The sequence below is a fragment of the Crinia signifera genome, chromosome 1 (assembly GCF_055691185.1).
Source record: "Crinia signifera chromosome 1, ASM5569118v1, whole genome shotgun sequence".
NCBI classification, from domain to species: domain Eukaryota; kingdom Metazoa; phylum Chordata; class Amphibia; order Anura; family Myobatrachidae; genus Crinia; species Crinia signifera.
The window spans coordinates 108,045,485-108,067,073 of NC_139217.1; the positions used below are offsets into that span (position 1 = coordinate 108,045,485).

At 40.4% G+C, this 21,589-nt stretch overlaps 1 protein-coding gene across 3 annotated transcripts in view; it reads right to left on the reverse strand.

Annotated features, from left to right (window-relative positions):
- ZNF827 (zinc finger protein 827) overlaps positions 1-21,589 on the reverse strand; it is a 177,312-nt gene that overhangs the window by 24,858 nt on the left and 130,865 nt on the right. For all 3 annotated transcript variants that reach the window (XM_083171196.1, XM_083171200.1, XM_083171202.1), the window contains exons 7-9: positions 9,637-9,870; positions 4,348-4,402; positions 3,647-3,744 (exon numbers count right to left, since the gene is read on the reverse strand). In XM_083171196.1, the coding sequence (XP_083027322.1) occupies positions 3,647-3,744; positions 4,348-4,402; positions 9,637-9,870 (387 nt within the window). The remainder of the gene's footprint in view (positions 1-3,646; positions 3,745-4,347; positions 4,403-9,636; positions 9,871-21,589) is intronic.

Consider the following 21,589-nt stretch of genomic DNA (forward strand, 5'->3'; position numbering starts at 1 on the left):
AACCATTTTGGCAATAAATTACGCTAGCTACATTCTAAGAAAACAACAAAACCACATCATTTAGAACTTGCCAAACAAATCAGTTCTCTAGAAAAAGAACAGATTCATCAATGCGCCAGCTTGCCTTACTGTAAATACAAATACAAACTTTATTATATTCTATCTCCCAATTAGAATGATCATGTCACCTTGAGAATTTTTTTTTTTTTTTTACAATTCTTCTGAATTTATCATGCTATCCCCTCACATACCTCCCGCGTACTGGCTGTGTCCCGCGGTGGAGCGGGCAGTTTGGGGTCCCCCCAGCATGAAGGGAATAGACGCTGTGCGCATATATGCGCATCTGTATATACATTACCCCCACTCTGTATACACATTACCCTTATAGTGCCTAATCCACTCTGTATATACATTACCCCTATATCATGATATCCACTCTGTATATATATTACCCTTTTATCATGTTATCCATTCTGTATATATATTGCCCTTATAGTGCGTAATCCACTTGGTATATACATTACCTCTGTATCATGTTATCCACTCTGTATATACATTACCCCTATATCATGTTGTTACATAAAAATAAAAGACTAAGCAAAAAAATGGTACAGTATAATGCAAATGATACAATGAGTAGTTATTATGGGAATCGGTTGTTCTAGCATAGCTATAAAAAGAAGTCTGTATGGAGCAAAATTGAGCAAAGCACAAATAAAGGCAGCGCTGACTTATACTTAATCAGAAATTCTTTCCTTTCATTATGTAACTGTAAGAGAGCTGTGCGGCCTGAGTTCTAAACACTGATTTGAACGGTGTAACCTCTGTCAGTGTGTGATGTTGCCCTCTCTGGCACTGTATATCTCCCACCAAAGTTTTACTGAAGGTGCAGCTGCTATGAAGCTATTCTAAGTCCATCTACTCATTAAAGCTTGGGTTCTTACAGATATCCCCGCAGCGGAGCAGTCCATGATTAATCATTGTGCAGAAGCTCCATCCCTCTGTTAGGGAATCTACCACAGCAAACTGTGGCAAAGGTGAAATTACCACCAAGGTACTTTTAGGCAGACAGCTTTTCGAGTGAAAATCAGGCTATTACCCTGCAGGACTTCATTTTCCCTATTACAGAATCATTTTCAAGTACTGAAATACATGTAGGCTCATTACACCAAATATAGGTACTGTAGGTGTTTATATAGGGGAATTGAAGCAAATGAATGAGTACATGTACAGTGAGGGCGGTTGGTGTGACTTCTACAACTTGTAACATATCTGCCAAGCAGGAGGAGAAGAGTTTTGTATAATAATAATTTCACATGTGATATCTTAGGGCAGGCATGTCTAAAAGGTTGTAATCAACTTTCATGTGTCAAAACTAACAGTGATCTACAGTACCACACATACAGTACCACACCTTGATATACAGTACCACACTGTGATCTACAGTACCACACCTTGATCTACAGTACCACACCGTGATCTACAGTACCACACCGTGTCCTACAGTACCACACTGTGATCTACAGTACCACACCTTGATCTACAGTACCACACCGTGTCCTACAGTACCACACTGTGATCTACAGTACCACACCGTGTCCTACAGTACCACACAGTGATCTACAGTACCACACCTTGATCTATAGTACCACACCGTGTCCTACAGTACCACACTGTGTCCTACAGTGCCACACCGTGTCCTACAGTGCCACACTGTGATCTACAGTACCACACCTTGATCTACAGTAGCACACTGTGATATACAGTACCACACTGTGTCCTACAGTACCACACCATTATCTATAGTACCACATTGTGATATACAGTACACCATAATATATAGTACCACACCTTGAGATACAGTACCACACTGTGATCTACAGTACCATACCTTGATCTACAGTAGCACACCGTGATATACAGTACCACACCGTGTCCTACAGTACCACACCATTATCTATAGTACCACATTGTGATATACAGTACACCATAATATACAGTACCACACCTTGATATACAGTGTTTAGTTGTTACATAAAATATACCACAGTGCCCCCAAATGTCACAGAAAATTCCACATAATTCCCCTATAAATGACAAAAAATGCCACATATTAAACAATATGTAATATAAAATGCTACGTAGTTCCCAATATTTCCCCTAATACCACCACCTGTCAAAGAATAATTTCACATAATGCCCCATGTTACACAATACTTCCACTATGTTACACAATAATTCTACATAATGCAATCCTAATGTGCCAGCCCAGGAGCCCCTTTAATATGTTAGAACAAGGTCCCACATCACAGACTACTAAATAAAGTCGAAAATGTGCTATTGGTTTCTGAAATGGATAAGAACTTGGTTACAGCAGAGGAACTCAACAGTTGTAGAAAATGGAGTACAGTCGCAGAAGGGGAAGGTTAGCAGTGGTGCACCTCAGGGATCTTTACTTGGAGCAGTGCTTTTTAATATTTTTATTAATGACATTGCCTATGGTATTAAAGGGAGTATATGCCTTTTTGCAGTGGACATACAGGAAACAGGGTAGACACATCAAATGATTGGTAAAGGTAGACTACAGGTATGGTCAACAGAATGGTGACAACAGTTTGGGTGTTCATTCTAGCACCCGCTATCTTTGACAACCCATGCAGTTCCTCTTCCCTGCCTGGGGTGTCGCTGTCTGCTGTAGTGTTTCTAGCACAGTGTGGTCTGTATATTAGCACTGGTATGCAAACCAGACCTGTGCTAGAAACACCACAGCAGACAGCGACACCCCAGGCAGGGAACAATAACTGCATGGGTTCTCAGAGATAGCGGGTGCTAGAATGAACACTATTTAGCACTAGTGTGGTCCTAAAAACCCAAAGGTTAAATACAAAAAAAAAACTGACATTTTGTTAATATATTTACAATGATACATGTTCTCTGTACACAATTAGCTTGTAAAGTATGGGATTCCATCTTCAGCACCTCCATTATTGCTCTTTCACAGCCTCTATTAATATTCCACTACAAATGACCAAACTTGCTTTCATTTTGGCCTCTCTGTTACAAATGACACATCCATACTTATGAGAATTGATAATGAGCATCAGTCTGCTCATTACAGATATTATTCCCACTTGTTACCTGACCCCAGCACTGCATATGACACAGATGGTGATTTTATTTTATTTGGACATCTCTGGTCTCCGTATAACCTCAGTTACGGGTCAAGATCCTTTAATTGGTTGTGGCTGAGCTTCCTTCGAGCTATATATTGGAGCCGTGAAGTTTTATTGGCAAAATCCCATTTGTTGTACCTATATTTTATATCGGACGTGACATTTTCCTTATTATACTGTGCAAACAAATTCTGGAGCTTTATACAAAGATACTTCCTAAGCTTATATATTTGTGTATATCATTCCAACTTTCATCAAGTCATTAAATCTATTTAAATTTGCTGAAGAGTTACAATTGCTCCACTAAACTTAATCAGCAACATACTGTACACGTCTGTTGGTGTATATATGGTCTTCCAAAAATAAATACAATTTATTTTACATGACAAAGAACAACAAATAAAAGAATTGCAGTCTTTCACACAACAGGCACATATAGCAAGATACGACTGGTGCTCTTCTAACCACCATACCTGACAAAGAAGATCTTCCTTGAGGAGAAGCTTCATTTTTGGGGAGGTCGTTTGAGGTGAAAGGTGATTGTCTAAATTTTTCTTCTGAAAAAAATGGGCTGAGAATAAACAAAATTATTAATTATTAAACAACGAATTAACCCGATGTTGCATCCTTGCAGGGCCGAATTCACTATAAATTGTTTGCAACCCTACAGGGCAGCGAGCACTTTAGCGCAAATTCCATCCACGGGTAAGTGCGTCCAGTGCTGTGATCATCCGCCCCAAAGGGTCTTATTCACGTTTGGTAGCAAAGCAAAAATACATGCAAATGAGCAAAACCATGCTGCACTGCAGGGGGTGAAGATAAAATGTGCAGAGAGAATAGATTCAGGTATGGTGTTTTCAAACTGAAGTCTAAACTGCAGTGTAAAAATAATAATGTGTTGGCTACATGCAAAAGCAGCCAGTATTTACCCTGCACAGAAACCATATAAATGTATTTGCTCACCTTGCACTGCAAAATGGTTTATTCCAGAAACAAAATGACTCCCTTTTTTGCTTTACTGAATCTGGCCAAAAGTTTGTAAATTTGGTTGTTGTGGGGTTTATTTTATGTGAAATGAAAAACTAATTGAAATAAAAATTTGAATACAAACTACTACAACGTTTTAAATAAAGAGTAATATATTTGTTAAAAAATATATTAAGATGTAAAGTACCTGGTTGTTCTGATAATGTTTGACTTGTTATGGTTGTTTTCTTTGCTGACTTTTTCTGCAACGCAAAACACAAATAAATGCTAAATAAAAACCAATATTATAGAAGAAAATAGTAAACTTTTGGCTCTATATACACAGTAATACATAAAATAGGTAGTTATGTAAAATACAGTAGGTCAGCGGTTCTCAAACTGTGGGTCCTGACTCCTGACCCCAGGGCCAGTGCAACACCCTCCCCCCCCCCCCCCCCCCCCCCCTACCAAAATACTGATGGCATTTTGATGGTTAGTCTGGTGGATTGGGTTAAAGCTCCATGGACTACTTGTGCCATTTGTAGTCCAAGCGGAGGGAGCAGAGAGGTGGCGAGCAACGTTTTGGGGAGGGAAGGGGGGATTGCCGGAATATGCCAGATGCTGGGTCCTGGGGGGAGGGGGAGTTTCTGAGGTTGGCTGACGTGTGGGCAGGGACAGCAACAGAAATATTTGGGCTTGGTACACTAATATCTTGGTACCCCCCAACCTTGCCATACATATATACATTAATAGTATGCATGTATGTATGTATGTATGTATGTAAGTATGTATGTATGTGTACATGTATATATATATATATATATATATATATATATATACACATACATATATACACAAACACACACATATATACAATATATGTATATATATAATACACCAACAAATCTCTAAAATTGCGCTATTAAAATACAATTTTTAGTGGTCGCTGTTGACACTCAATCCCCTACTAGTCGGGATAGAAAATACCAAAACACACCTACAATAGTGTCCACAGCACCCTTAATCAGTAATGTCCGTCCAACAATTCAATAAAAGTATATAAAAATAAATACACATGTAGTAGTTCTTTTTTGTAAGAAGCTTTTTCTTTTTATTTTCAGTGCATGTGACCAATACCCTATTGGTCACATGCACTGAAAATAAAAAGAAAAAGCTTCTTACAAAAAAGAACTACTACATGTGTATTTATTTTTATATACTTTTATTGAATTGTTTGACGGACATTACTGATATGTATATATATATACATATTTATATATATTTACATACACACAAATATACATATATATATATATATATGCACATATACTGTAATGTGCACATATGCTTGTCACAGGAAGGAAGGGTGTGTATGCTGGGCTGGCTGGACGGACCGTGGCCGGTGTGCAGGCGACTACTCTGGGCTTAGGGATAACCTCCTCAATCCAGCGCTGACAGAAGGCTGTTGAGTGGTCTCACAGCCATCTGCTGGGTGCCGGGCGGGCTCAGGTTTACTACTCCTCAGCGGCGGCAGCAGGAGACAGGAAAGCCTGTGAACATCAGTGTTTAGACCGGTGCGGCACCTCCTGCGCCACTTAGAGGTGGCAGGCCGGGAGGGAGATGCTTGTGCGCATGTTAACTCCTGCCCCTAATTTCCACCCTAGGCAAATGCCTGAAGCTGCCTAGTGGTGGCGCCGGCCCTGCCTGACCCCAAAGTGGGTCCCAACCACCTCACCAAGGGGTCACGAGTCCATGTTGCTGATCATTAAGCTAATGTGTCTGTGGAGGGGGCACAGGGTATAACTCATTAAGTAAACACCCCCTGCTTTCCTCTTTCATCCCCTGTCACCCTTTTCCATCCCCCCCCCATTACCCACTGCCTTCCTGTCACAAAAGCGGTCACTTCACTGACCACACATGTGGCGACCATTCAGTAGTTACTTGCTGGGGTCCTGTAATAATTTTTATTGTCTGACCGAGTCCCAGAGCAAAATAGTTTGAGCACCCCTGCAGTAGGTGGTACATTGTCCTCTCTCTGTAAATAGTGTTCCAAAAAAACATACACCTATATACCAGGGGTCATGTCTTCCTTGTACAGTAATACAGGTGTTCCTGATAAACACTGTATACACATATGGTTTACATGAGTTTATAGAGAGGAAATATGTACACAGCTTGGTGCATTTAGGAGGCTGTAATACACCTGTTCTGCTTCCTGTTTTTGTTCCAGCAGATGGAAGAGAGATGTCAGTACATTAGGGATTATTGATCTCCAGGAGAAAGAAAGCAGTCTGTGCATAAATACATCATAACATGATAGATACAGTGTGGACAGAAAGGAAAAGAAAACACAAATTTCTTGCATCAGCCCCATGCCATGTGAGGAAGCCACATTGTATTGTTTGCTAATGCCATGCAAGGTATTATTACTATTTATGTAGCAGGGATTACTAATAATGTTACCCATTGCCTGCCTATTGTTAGTTTGGGAGGATAGTATTGGATTTCTTACACAAACTCTCAGAACACTGACATTTTTACTGAACTCTTAGTAATTCAAGTTAAGTGAATACCATGAAGAGGTACAGAGGTAATTGGTAAACTGCTAGTGGGGTATTAAATTACCCCCAAAGAAACATAGGATTGGAAAAAAATGAAAGCTTTTTGTAATTTTCCCCAATGTTATTTTATCGGGCTATCCAATCTGGTCAACCGACAACCCACAGGTTCAGTGAAACCTGTATGTTTTTGCTAGAAACTGCCCAGTGTTTTACCAAAAATGGGACTGTTTTCCAGGATTCAGTTCACCTGAAACCCACGGCTTCCTCCGGCTTATAAAGGCTCATTAAATATCCCACAGCCAAACAATTATATCACGGTTAATTGAATATGTATTGAACTATACATTTATAGTTCCTGAATATTTGATATCCACTTTAATTTTGTTGTATGGTTTCTAGGTCATGTTGGTAGAAAGCGGTCTGCCATTTTAGACTTCTTATATACACTTATATTTCTTTGAATGTATCTCTCTCTAGCTAGATATAGATCTAGATATATATTTTTGTTATCTTGCTCTTTGAAAAAGGGAATTTCATGCCCTGGAATGTTGGCAGTAGATTAGTGTTACACGTTGTCTTTTTGTAAAAACTGCAGAGTGCCGCTGCTTTCTATACAACCCTGGGAATAGCACTAAGGTCCTGTCCTAAATATCCTTTCTAAAGTGTTCTATGAGTGAATCAGGGACATGAGAAATAATGGGGGCTTTGGATAATATGTAAGAATCTTGTTTCTAATTATGCCTCATACTAAATCAACCATATGGGGATTATATATCTGCAAATTATATTCCTCATTCTACCAATGCTGGAGTCACGGAATCTGGGAAAACAAACATGTTGGAAATCCAGGACTCACAGATTTTGACCAATAAATTATCGGGTTCTGCAAGTCAGAGATTTTAACACGCTTAATCAAACCGATGATAGAGAATTGCAGTGCTGATGTATCCCCCAAATTATACAATAAGATGAAGCATGTGGTATGAGGTAAAAAACATAAAGAAAGAAAAGACTCCTACAGAGGGAATTCAATTGTTATTTGTTCAAGCTGCCACTAGATGGCGTGCAATGGAGCAATTAAATTGTTACTCTGCTTAGGTAAAAAACAGCAGCCTGCACTGACATTTATTTTTGCAGCCCCCCTTTGCTGGTGAGAAGAAATGTACAAAAAAATTGACCAATTTTTGCACCCAAGATGAACCTTGGTCAGATTTAGCCATTTTACGCAAATAAGAAAGAAAAAGTATTCACCAACTGGTAAAACAAATGGGCGCATAAAGTGGGATGTTGTGCTAAGCTGCTCACACCAAAGGGAAGGTCAATTCCCAAAAATTAAACACAAAAAGATTCTTTTTAAGTGCACTTTTATATTGTACTGTATTAATTTGTTACAATGATATAATGAGAGTAATTTACATGCCAATCCTCCCAATATTTAATGAGACGATTTAATAAATATATACTAATTGTAATACCCAATTGATCATTATTTACTTATTTTATGTTATAATTTAATTCACAATTGATTTAACAAATAAACCCAGTCTGTCTGGGTGCAATCAGTACGCCAACCCCCATAATTGAATTGCACCCCCATCTCCAGTCACTTTAGATGAGAGATTGGGTGTGCAAAAACAATGGAATCACCCCCAAGTTTCTGCATCTGAGCTACATTTCAGCCCTTTCAGTGTGTGCTAATACAGGAGAGAAGTAAATGCACAAAAAATGCCATTATGAATACAGCAGTGGGAAGTATAAGGGCTGCTGGTTGGTTCTGCTCCTGTCAGGTAAGGAAAGAAAGAGCACTGGAATCTTTGATCTCTATGGCCCTTATTCTGGTTGGTGCGGTCGAGCCGCATATGCGGCTCCGACCGCACCAGACGAATCCCCGCCTACAAGACGGATCGGCACGGCCGTCCGTACACGGACGGCTGCCGATCCGCATGAAAATGGTGGAGGCGTACGCCTCCACCATGGTGGGAGCTGCCCCCTGCCTTCGATGGTCATCGACCATCGAAGGCAGGTCCGCACGCCGCGGCAGCTCCCGCAAGCTGAGACCACACGGACAATCGTCCGTGTGGTAGCTTGTATGGGGGCTGAAAGCTGACATCCGGCGACGTCAGCTTTCCGCCCCCATGAGTTGCGTCATGGCCTCATTACCATGCGTACGCCCCACGTTTGCATGGGAACGCCCATGAAACGCGGGGCGTATACATAGGGAAATGAGGGCATGAAGCCCCTCACGCCCCTATACGCCCCCTTTGCGGCGTACTAACGCTATGTGCGGCGAATTCGCCTGCACATGCGCAGATTGACCTCTGCGCATGTGCAGACGGAAAACATCGGCGGTACGGCCGCACGCGGGCCGTACCGCACGAACCAGAATAAGGGCCTATGTGAGGACGGCAGCGCAGTGCACATTGCGGTCTTTCCACAGGGGCAGGAAAGAAAAGGCCACATACACTTCTCTCCTGCATGTTCACATATCAATAAAAGGTCTTTACATAAAAGGGTATATATTGCTTCAACTTTCTGGCTTCCTACTGTGGATTTTTACCACAGAATTTGCAAGACTTCGAATGAACTAATGATCTAGGCAGAGTTATCTATGTGGACCTAGGTAGGATACTTAGGATGTACTTTTTTTTTATTTTAAAGTCTAATTTAACTGGTTTTCCATCTCCATGGTCAGCTACATCAGGTGTGGAACTACACAATGTAAGTATGTAATGCTCCTAACTTTATTTTGTCACTAAACTTTTCCTGAATTAACTAAATAAACTGAACTAAGCGCACAAAACGATACAATAGATGATCATGCCGAATCCATTGCGGAGGTCATTTCTGATTTAGGAATGCTGCAAAGTATCACGATTTTCATATCCAGATTTGAATATGACATTAAAAACGGAACGCTGCAAATTGCTGTATATTACCTGACAATTTGAAGAGAAGTTCTGAAGCCATCTTCACAGAGATGTCTTGGCTGAACAGGTTCCCCTCGGGAATGACCCTGCACTCTGGCATCTTCTGCAAGTGCTCGGTTTTTTCTTGCCTTAATAAAGTGCTGTAACCAATGTTTTGTCTGGGGGAGATGGAAGAGTCAGGGATGTCAACCTCCATGGGTTCTTCTTTAATCTTCACACTCTGTGCATCCTTACAGCTTTCAGCTACACAGGGTGGTAGAAAGAAATTCAGTTACAAGAAGTAACATAAAAAAGTCTTAAACACTGATCTTTCCAGAACTAACCAAAGCAATATACAGGATATAAATATATATACAGTACTGTAATAAAACATTTTACATTGTAAAGTGGGCCTTTGTCGCTGCCATTGTATTATGGGGGTGGGGTTTAGTCGCTTTACAGTACAAAGATAGTCAATACGTCAACCCCAAATGGTAAACGGGGTCAAAAGGTCAACATGGGATAAGTGGACAGTAGGAAAGGTAGACAGTATAAAAAGCTCAACATCAAAATGGTCTACAAGTTTTTTCTTTTTGTGTGTTTTTCATTTTATAAATTTCTATATTTCAGAGCCAACTCTGAGAAAACATGTACCCTCGTGGGCTTGCTTTGTTCACCATGCTACGGGCAAGGTGTCTTGCTCTACTACTGCTGCACTCGTCACCAGTTACTATCCCCATTCATGGTCTATGTGGGTCATAAATTATGAAAAAGTAAAAACAAAAAATTACATAAAACAAAAGTATAGAAAACTATGGGGGTTATTGTGGTTCACTCCGTCTGGCAAATTCCTTCTTAGATGGACAAAACCATGTGCACTGCAGGGGGGCAGATGTAAAATGTGCGGAGAGAATTAGATTTGGGTGAGTTATTTTGTTTCTGTGCAGGGAAAATACTGACTGCTGTATTTTTACACTGCAATATAGATCTCACTTTGGGGGAGATTCTCTAAGCTAAAAATGCGGTAAAAACCCCGTTATCGGGGTTTTTACCGCATTTTGGGATGCTGTAAGCATCCCCCGCCGGGTTACCGCGGCGGGGGGCATCGCCAGAAAAATCTGGCGATGCCCCATAGAAGCCAATGGGCTTCTATCGCAACCCTCCGCCGCCCCGCACCGACCCCCCGCATCGCCCCCTCCCCCCTCACCTGTGTCCGGGCAGCACAGCGCAGTGCTGCCCGGACCTGTGACCTCCTCCCTGCACTGATCCTCTTCCGGGTGCAGGGAGGAGGAGAGCCCGGCGCAGCAGCAGCAGCGCCGGGTGTGGGAGGGAGGGGAGAGCCGCCGGGACCTGCCGGGGCCCCTCCAGCAAGCCTGTGCCCGGGTAATTATTACCCGCTCCCCCCCCCGCCTCGGCAGCCCTGCTAACGAGCAAGACCCTCTCTCCTTATGTGCTGTTCTAACTGGTATTTATTTAGCATGTACTTGTCCTAATTTGCATTTGTACTGTAAATCACAATTTTTAGAAGACCAACAAGTATTTATTATAGGATGATAGTTTTAGCTAGTCAAACAATTTCGTGCCTATTCAATACACCCTACTAACACATGATATAACGATAATTGCAGTCCCAATTTATTTATTTTGCTCTATTTATTCACACTAGGCCTGATTATGATGTGATTGGAATTGCTATCTGCATGGTAATGCAGCAGGAGGAGTCTATTACAAGTAGGATGCAGCATTGGATCAATAACTTACCATTGGGCCCTCGTAGAGGCCAGAAAATATCCAATGAACGACTGAGGGGCAGATTTATTAAGCTCGGAGAAGTGATAAAAAGTGTCTGGTTTTTATCACCGGCCAATCAGCTCCCACCTGTCATTTTTCAAACCAAGCCTGTAACTTCACAGTTAGGAGCTGATTGGTCGGTGATAAAAACCAGACACATTATCACGTCACCAAGCTTAATAAATCTGCCCCTGAGATCCCTACAAACTGAACTCATACTGCCAATCACTAACAGACTGATTCTGGGTTACTTGCTTCATGGCAGGAACGGGGTCCTGCACATGCACAAAGTACCAAACATCCTCAACAACAACTGGACTCGAATGAGTGAAATCATCTTCTATCAGCTTTATTACAACATAGGATACCTGATGGTGTGCCACCAATGCACATACCTACTGGTAGTGCGGAACAAATCTCTCGGTGGCACTAGATACAACCATGCATGGACATTACTTGACAATATGTGCCACAACTAGAGGGTTAGCTGAAATTATTTCTCAGAGGCAAGTGCAAGCTTTACGCAAATAGCTATAACTTTCTGATTCTTGTTGGTATCTTGAATCTTCGTTAATTTAGTAACCAGAATAAAAAGTTGATAGCATTTTCTTTAAAACTTCCAAATTTAAATACTTTCAATAATAAATTTACTGTGTAGCATTTTTGATAGGCAAATCCAACAAAAGCCTAAATGTAATATCCATCCCAAGTGCTATATTAGATTTTCTTTGTATGAGGTATTTTTGTAAAGGTGTATACCATTAAAAATAACCTAAATAACATAAAATGCCATGCTGCAAAATGAACAACAAAAGCAAAATCTGATGCAACTCACAAGTTCATATGCTTTGGGACTCAGTAGACAGTATGACCATTTATAAATCTAAAATACTCAATCTGTAAGTGCACATGAAATATATCTAAAGGTGCGTACACACGGGGCAATATGATCGCTGGCAATATATTGCTCAGCAATCATATTGCTCCGTGTCCCGTTTTCATCTGCGACCAGAGATGGTCGCAGATGAAAATTTAAACACTGCCAGGAGAAGAGGCAGGGGATGTCGCTGGTCGGAGGAGCATGTTCCTCCGACCAGCGACCATTCAGGGGCTGAAAACGGGAGCGCGCACCCGGCGATTTATCGCTGGTGCACACTCCAATCACTGGCAATATGGTCGCTCAGCGACCATATTCCCAGCGATTTCAGCCCCTATCGCCCCCGTGTGTACACAACATAAGTCAGTGGCAACATTGGCAATGGTGTAACTACCATAGGTGCAAGGGTTACAGCTGCGGTGTGGCCCAGAGCTGAGGGGAGCCCATCTTTCCTGTGTTAGTTTCATGTGTTATATACATTTATTACCATTGGTTAGTATATAGGGGCCCTGACAGACGTCTGCTGTGGGGCCTACAAATATCTAGTTATACCCCTGGTCAGTGGTTCCCAAACTGTGTGCTGCGGACATGCAGGGGTGCTCCAGGACCAATTCAATGTATATATAGACAATGTAATAGGAAAAAACAATGCTTGTGGCTGCCAAACAAAAAGTATGAGGACAAATGTAAGCAAGTCTTGTCCCTCATCACACAAGGATGACATCTAAACACAATTTACTATTTTTTTCCAATTTTATTTTTTGATAAGAACATTTTTAGCCATTGGGTGCCTTGGAAAAAAGCTGATACTGTAGGGTGCCGTGATTGGAAAAAGTTTGGGAACCACTGCCCTAAGTATTAGAGGACTATTTGAGGATTCTGCTTTTGTGGCTTTTATTCTCTAGATGTGGACCAGCAGTGTGAAGAGGTGTTCTAGGTTACTTTAGACACAGTTACGTCTGCCTGGAGATGTATATGCTGCAAATGCTCCACCCCAGAAACAAAGGTCTGTACTACTGATATAAAAGTCTCCAGCCCACACCCTCTAATATCCATTTATTTCTTACTTGGCCACCTTTTTTCCATAGTTGTGATTGTATTTGAAAAAAAAAAGTTAAACTTTATAATGGCTAAAGATTTGTTTCTTAAGGAGTCAATATGTGAAAGCTGGGGAGCCTGTACAGCACTAAACAATGCAGAGCAGCTTTGCTTTGATTGGTTAAAGTGTAACAAAGCTGCTCCATATTGGCTAACAGTGGTTATTCACCAACATGAGGCATAAGCTGAAATGATTTCCAAAGACTGTAGGGGAGGTCCAAGTGCAAATGTGTAATTGCACAGCAAGGGGCAGAACCACAAGGACATTATTTCTTGATTAGTGGCCACCCGCCACCGCCTGATGGCTTGAAATACATCCTCATACCGTGGAAATGGGGCCTGGTGAAGCAAAGTACTCTCCCATTCTAATTTACAAGAGTAAATGTTGGCATGCTCTCCCCATAGTCTGGAGGATTTTCTCAAACTTGGAAGTGTCCCCAAATTTTCAGGAGAGCAGAAAAGTAAGTTATAATGTACACAGCTTTAACGATAAAAAAAACTGTTATGATTATATCAAATGTATAAAATATTTGTCCCATGCCATAATAATTCTACGTAAAGGAGGAGAGAAACATTATGTAACAGTTTAAAGAAATAAGATTTCAGCAACTTCAGACCGTTGCACCATAGTGTCTTCTATTGCTTATGGGATGTTTGAATATTGTTACCAACCTAGCTAATACATTGGAAATAACACTAAAAATAATCTTCACCAATCCTGAAATACACAGTTTATAAAGGCCAAGAATTCAAAGAGCTTCTAATTTTTTTTTTTGTTCTAATCTGGTGCACATATGTTATACAGGGCTACTGGGTCAGCCTTAATGTATCTGGTAGATCCAGGCTTGCCTCCTTTGTCAGCTTGCTAGTTATAACATGAAAGGTGACCTCTGTTCCAAATAAGATGACAAATCCATTCGCTTGACCTTAGCAGAAGACATTTACTGAAATTGTCAAACTATAAATTTAGGATAGTTTAGTTTTGTGTCATGTAAAAGTAATCTTTGTTAATAATGTATAATGGTGTTTTTGGAACTTTTCTTTATTACAATTCTGATGAATGTCTGATCTGAGACGGAACCTGGGCCCTTATTCAGATCTGATCGCAGAACAAATTTGTTCTCAAAATGTGCAAAACCATGTGCACTGCAGGTGGGTCAGATGTAACATGTATAGAGAGTAAAGCTGGCCACACATCTACAGATCGATTGTCAGATTGGGGTGGTTGGAACAAAAACCTGGTAATATCTAAATGACAGTTTTTGGCAGTTTTCCAGCAATTCAAAGCAAATGGTCAACTGTCATTTACTCTCATCCATTACCAGGATTTTGTTCCAACCAGCCCGATCTAAAAATCGATCTGTAGATGTATGGCCAGCTTTAGATTTGGGTGAGTTATTTTGTTTCTGTGCAGGGTAAATACTGGCTGCATTATTTTTACACTGCAATATAGATTTCAGTTTCAACACACCCCACCCAAATTTAACTCTCTCTGCACATGTTACATCTGCCCCACCTGCAGTGCACATGGATTTGCCCATTTTGAGAACAAATTTGTACTGCAATCAGATCTGAATAGGGGCCCTGGTCTGTCAATAATTACCTGTAAACCTAACTTTTAATAATACTGTATTTTGGCCATTTTTGTGAACTGCTCACAGGTTGTCAGCCCTGCAGGATGTCTCTAATGCTGCTTTCAGACCGCATAACTGGCTTTGACCCTGTATTTGAAAACGTTTCCAAAAACGGGTCTGCCAGGTAAAACCCCTTTCACACCGCACCTCTTAAACGGTATATTACCGTTTAAGTGCCGATTTTTTGACACTGGCAGACCCGTTTTTGTAAACTTTCCAAATACAGGGTGAAAGCCAGTGCAGCCTTCAGCGCCGCCTCCCTCCCCCCCTCCCCTCCCCTCCGTGCAGCCCCCCCCCTCCCCTCCGTGCAGCCGGTACCTGAGTTCGGTTGCAGATCCCGGCAGTAGTAAGGACCGATGCGCTTATAAAAAAAAGTGACTTTCGGAAAATGTCTGCCCCATAGGAAAATCCATTTTAAAAAACTGTCTTTCGTGTGGGGGTACCCATTTTTGCGAAAGTCACTTTTCTTATAAGCAGCCTCCTGCTCCTCCAGCAGCCTCACCCCCTCATACGCCAATTCCCCCTCGCTCGGTTTTTTTGAGCGAGGGGGAATCGGCGTATGCGGCTGCAGAAGCAGCGAGACTTGCTGCTAAATACAGCGGGTTCGCTGCATTAGCCGCGGGTCTCGCTGTTTGGTGGAATCCTGGCCGTCCTGTCACGGCCAGGATTCCCCCGGAACGTTGAATAGGGCGAGCGGCTGGCGAGGGGGTTAAACAGCCAGGATCGCTGGTTTTCTTCGATCTTTGCTGTTTAACCCACTCGCCGGCCGCTCGCCGCGGCATTGAATACTGCCCATACTGTTATGGGCTCCTCAGGTGAGCAGACACAACCATTCCATTCTACCCTTCCCAATCATTTGCTCTGAAATAGAGGGTGGGTAGATGCCCCACTATGGGGTCTAACCATGTCATGTTACTCCCCTGCTTTTATTATCGTACCTTCACATCAGAACTTACCATTAATATATATGTCAGTGTGTGTTGTACTTTTTAATACCTGTTCTCTTACAAGTTACTGTATCAGCAGCACCATGTAATTTTATCATCCTCTGTAAGATTTGCCTGCTGCCTCTACTGACTGGGACCTTTGATGCCTAGGTAAAATGTACATTCTCTATTTATAAACATGAATAAACACTAATTAACTGTAGACAGCATTTAAAACCACTGTACTGCTCCCGCACCTAATTTAATAACACGGAAGCTAAGAAACAAATTCTTTTCCTTTGAAAATAATAAATGCAGGGGTAACAATAGAAGAACAGCGCGCTGCTCCACTTTCCTCATAACCTACAATGTTGTAATTTTCTTTTCTTGTTAGAACTGACAGTGTAATCGGTACTTTGCAACAGACAACAAGAAATGATACAGGATGGAGAAAGCTGGGTTGCATTAACATACACACTGAGTCACAGTCCTCTTGTGACCTACATTTCCCAGAATGCTAAGCAACAGCAGGGCTAGGTCATTACCATCAAAATGGTTACCTTATAGAAAAAAAAAAACCCAAGATGATAATTAATCATTTTCAAAACCGGAATGCAAATGATTATCTTAGTCTAGGTTCATTGGCTAAAGCTTGCAAGCAGTCTGCAGTTAATGTTCCATTCAATAGATGACAGTCGGGACCATGCAACGTGCATGTGTCACTAGAACAAATACTCGAAATGTCAGATAGCTAAATCTTGCAAGGAGGAGGATCAGAATGCAGCACTGGAGAAGAAAAGACAGCAAAGGAAAAACATGAGGCCATTATGCTTTGTTTCAAAGGTGAACACTGCTCCAGTCTGTGCAAAATGTCGAATCACTGCCAGACACTTGGATAGAGGAATTTGCTTCAAACATCTTTAAATAGAAAGTTCAGCACCAGTTCATAGGAGACGAAAATTCTTTATTGTTCAGTCGCTCACAATTATATGCCAGCACAAGTCACTTGTAGTATTGCGTATGTCTTTATAGAGTTGCTTGTAACAAGCCGTGGCTACGGTCATATAAATGATTCATCTTTAACAACAGGCTGATCATTTTTTTCAGCAGAGTGTTTAGCTGACCTTTCTGGGCTATTTATATTTTCCCAGACAAGTGAGTAAAGTTCATCATTTTTCATGGTGTAAATGTCCTCCTCATTTGTCCACACTGATCCAGTGGGCGGCCGGCCCACAGGACGCAAGATCGTTTGGATCATTTGGTTTTATAAGATCTCGACTCCATTAACTGTATTATTAGATTATAGTCCATCAATTTGTAGCACACAAAGCACCCAATAAAAATATTTGCAAGCTTTGTGCTTGCACACTATTACACAGTACTTAATTTGTATATAAAAATAAGAAACTCTGAAAAAAAAGAGGTGGTAATAATATATAAATGACACAGGGAAGATTGACATATGAGGGGGGGAATTCAATCTGTGCTGTATTTTATGCCACATAAAAAATCTGCAATTTTGGCCCATTGATAGGGCAAGTTAGATTCCCCTATTCAATCTCCATACCTGGGCAAAAAAACTGGCGTGTTCAAAAACTATGTGGATTGGCAGCAAATATGTCCAATTTGCAAATCTTTTCGCCCATGCCAATTAGAAAAAAAAATACAAAAAGTATGGGTAAAAATGTACTCAAAACTGGTGAAAAACGCATATGATTGAATATGGATAGGCGAATCATTGCCGTTTTTTCTCCAGCAATATTTCACCTATCTGTATTTAATCATTGAATGATTAAATTCCCACCTAAAATGAACTTAATAAAGAATATAGAGTTGAAAAAAGTGCCAGAACTGCATTCCAGGTGAAGTCCTGCTACTATACCAAACTATTAAGTTATGTATCACTGCAGATATACGGTATGTAATATATATCTGTATATCATAGTTTCAAGAGACTCCCTGAAACAGCAACAATCTCTCTGACTCCCTGAAGAGTCTAGCATTCTCCTTGATTTCCCCTAACCTATATAATGCAGCTGTCAAATTTTGGAGGAAAAAAATAATCAAAGATATGTATATGGAATCAAGGAAATTGTCCTGATAATTCAAATGGAGTCAACATGGCCATTTCCCTGCAGTGATAATAAAATTCAATGATCCCTATAGCTACATGCATTGTAAATAAGGTTTCTTGTAGCCACTTATATGGAACTGCTTGTAGAACACAACACATGAGCAAAAACTGACACATATCAGTGTCTTTTCTTCAACAAGTATAGTAGCTCTTACTAACTAGTGTTCATTCTAGCACCCGCTATCTTTGAAAACCCATGCAGTTCCTCTTCCCTGCCTGGGGTGCCGCTGTTTGCTGTGGTGTTTCTAGCAGAGGTCTGGTTTGCATATCAGTGCTGATATACCGACCATGCAGTGCTAGAAGCACTACAGCAGACAGTGACACCCCAGGCAGGGAAGAGGAACTGCATGTGTTTTAGATAGCGGGTGCTAGAATGAACACTACTAACTGCTTTGGGGATCATCTACATTTGGATGCAAGTCATTTTATCATTCCTCCCAACTTAGTAAATACAGGACCGGACTCGCGGTTCTGTGCGCTCCAGAAAAGGTGAGTGACCTCATTGGGAAGGGGCGTGGCTATCATCCAGCCAGGTTACATTCCTTTGCAATGCACTAACATGCTGCATTGTCTGTGCTTTCAATATGAACACTTTGCTGTGTGAACACACAATGAGCTTATGGCAGTGGACAGAGAGAAGCATGAGTCTACACAACACAAATGTTAAGGCATCAAGCTGCAGATGTTATAAAACTCATAGTAACAACACGCAGTGTAAGCAAAAAGTACCAAAAGTGCAGAGAACATAGAACCTATGCACATTGGCTGTTTGCTGAAATGGAGAAAGGCCCATGGGTGGACACGGTCACTGTGGATGATCTCTCCATCCCTTATTGCAAAGTTCATTGTTCAACAGCAACAGAAGTTGATAAAGTTTCATACTACTACCAACAAAATACTATACTTTTATGTTACAGCAATAGCGTCAGCTGTCAGGGATGGACTGGTGCACAGTGGGACAGAGGAAACCCCTGGTTGGCCCCACTTCACTAAGGATTAGGTTTCAGACTGTGCACTTGAATAATACATTATACATATGTTACCTTATACTGTACAGGACTATGGTGAATTACTGTAAATCTGTTACATTACCATGCATGCACTAGCAATGTTTACGATATATCGTTATAAAGGGGCCCAGCCCATGTACTCTCTAATAGGTAGGCAAATCAATGTGGTAGATGACCACACCCCCTCTGAGGACTGGCCACACCCCTAAACATGGCCCCCTACTACTTTATTTTCCTGGTGGGCCCTTCATGCCTCCTACACTGAATAGTGTTATTTCTCCGTAAAATAGCGGTGGTGCATTATATTTTACTTATACTGTACACATAGTTATCATGTTTAATATAAGCATTAAGAAAACAGTACAGATCATTGATTTATAGATACAAAGTCATATATAAGTATTTGAAACTAATCTATTTGCTCTTGCACATTCTATGCAATCTTGCTTGGGTTGGAAGTATTAATAAAAAGCTTTCTATACAACTATGTACCAAAATAAAGATTCATTAAATAGCACCTTTGCTGTCAATCGGAATGAATGATAGGAGAGTTAAATGATCTATTGAAGAACCAGTTACGGTTCATATAAAAAAGTATCTCAATCATAAACCTAATTCACACTAATCAAAATTGCCCATCAAAAATCAAAGCAATATATATGCATATATTAAATTGATAAAGGTCATACACTGTCCCTAAACATTGGACTAAAACCAAATCAATATTATAGCTTAACATATCTTATAATAGTGTGTTGTAGAATATAGCATGGGTTTAATGATGTAACGGCTATATTGACTACAACCCAAAATGTTCATTATAAACAAGGTGATATATTTGATCTCATCATGGGCCAGATGCACTAAGCTTCAAAAGTGATAAAATGGAGGTGATAAACAATCAACCAATCAGCTCCTGTCTGACATTTTTCAAACACAGAATGTGACATGGCAGGCAGGAGCTGATTGGCTGGCAGTTTATCACTCTCCATTTTATCACTTTTGAAGCTTAGTGCATCTGGCTTCATGAGTTCACAAAGAAAGTAAAAAAAATCCAACTGCTCCTTGTGCTATACTTGGGAGGATGTATAATATTGTCAAGGAAGTCAAACTGCATCATCCAGAAACAAAATGAATAATAAAGTATAAATGTACGTGTAAAACTCAAAACAAATAATAAAAGACACTTAAGGGTAAATTTACGAAGGTCCGTGTTTGTCCAAGTTGCCAAATACGGAAGTCTTTCGGCATTTTTTTTAATTAGGGAAATTTCCTCAAAAACAAACAAGGGAGTGTAAGTTCACATAGAAGTACAAAACACAAGTGCACAAACGATCAAATATACCATGGCTAAAATGCAGATGTGATTTCCGTTGACAACACATAAACATGGGACTTCCCCCAGAATTTGCACACCTGTGAAACACAGATAAAAATGCAATTTTCAAATAGATGTCCCCCTCAGTTGTGTGTTCAGAAAAGTCTGCAGTGAGATAAGTGTTAAAAAAAAATAGAAAATAAATAAAATTGTGTGGCCTACAAGCACAGTAAGCCAAGGTTTTAGTTTTAAAAACACTTGTCTGATATATGTCACCCATGTGTTTAATCTCAGGCAAATACAGATAAGATACGCTTTTCATTACCATTATTGTATTCACATGACTTCTCAAGGCATGTCTGCAATGAGCTGTACTTTAATGATTTACATTTTACATACCTTTCTTAAAAGTGGAAATTGAGTGCACATCTATAGAATATACACTAGGTTGTAAAATATATGAGCTGTATGTTGACTAAGTAAATGTAATTGATGATATCAAAGCGAATGTTGCATGATATAAATTATATTTTACATACTAAAACATGAAGTCATCAGTGACATCATCAATAATGACAACATACTTTAGGAATTATTTGGTTTACTGTACATTATAAGTACATAAACAATATCCGATGTACACTTTTTATTAAAGTTTAATGTTATCTGCTTTTGTGTTTGTCTGCTTTACCTTATTATTCTTTTTCATGGTTTCTTAAAAAAGGGTTTGTAAGTTACATTATTTGCTCACTTTCCGTAAACCTGTCCACGGGTAACAATACGGATTTACGGTCAGAACCAAAGGTAGTTCATAATAAAACACCAAACAGAACATAATAGCATGCTGCACAACCGTGGGTTCATACAAAGTACAGAGTACATACAAGTAGAAATATCCATATTCTTTTGCATTATATGGTGTTTTACATGTATACTGTAGCTATGGATAATACAATATGCTTTTTTATATATTAGATCTTCTATTCCAGGAGGTGAAGCATTATAACCTCATGACCGTTTCAGAAGTCTAACATTAAACAGTCTGTCTCGTCCACTGTGCCACGGCAAATATTGTCCTGTGAATCAGTCCTTGGTATGCCACAGTCACTGACACCTCATAACAGAACCATTCAAGAACAGCTGCCACTGAAAACAAACTACATAAGCTCCAAACAGAAATCTGGCGAGAGACGTC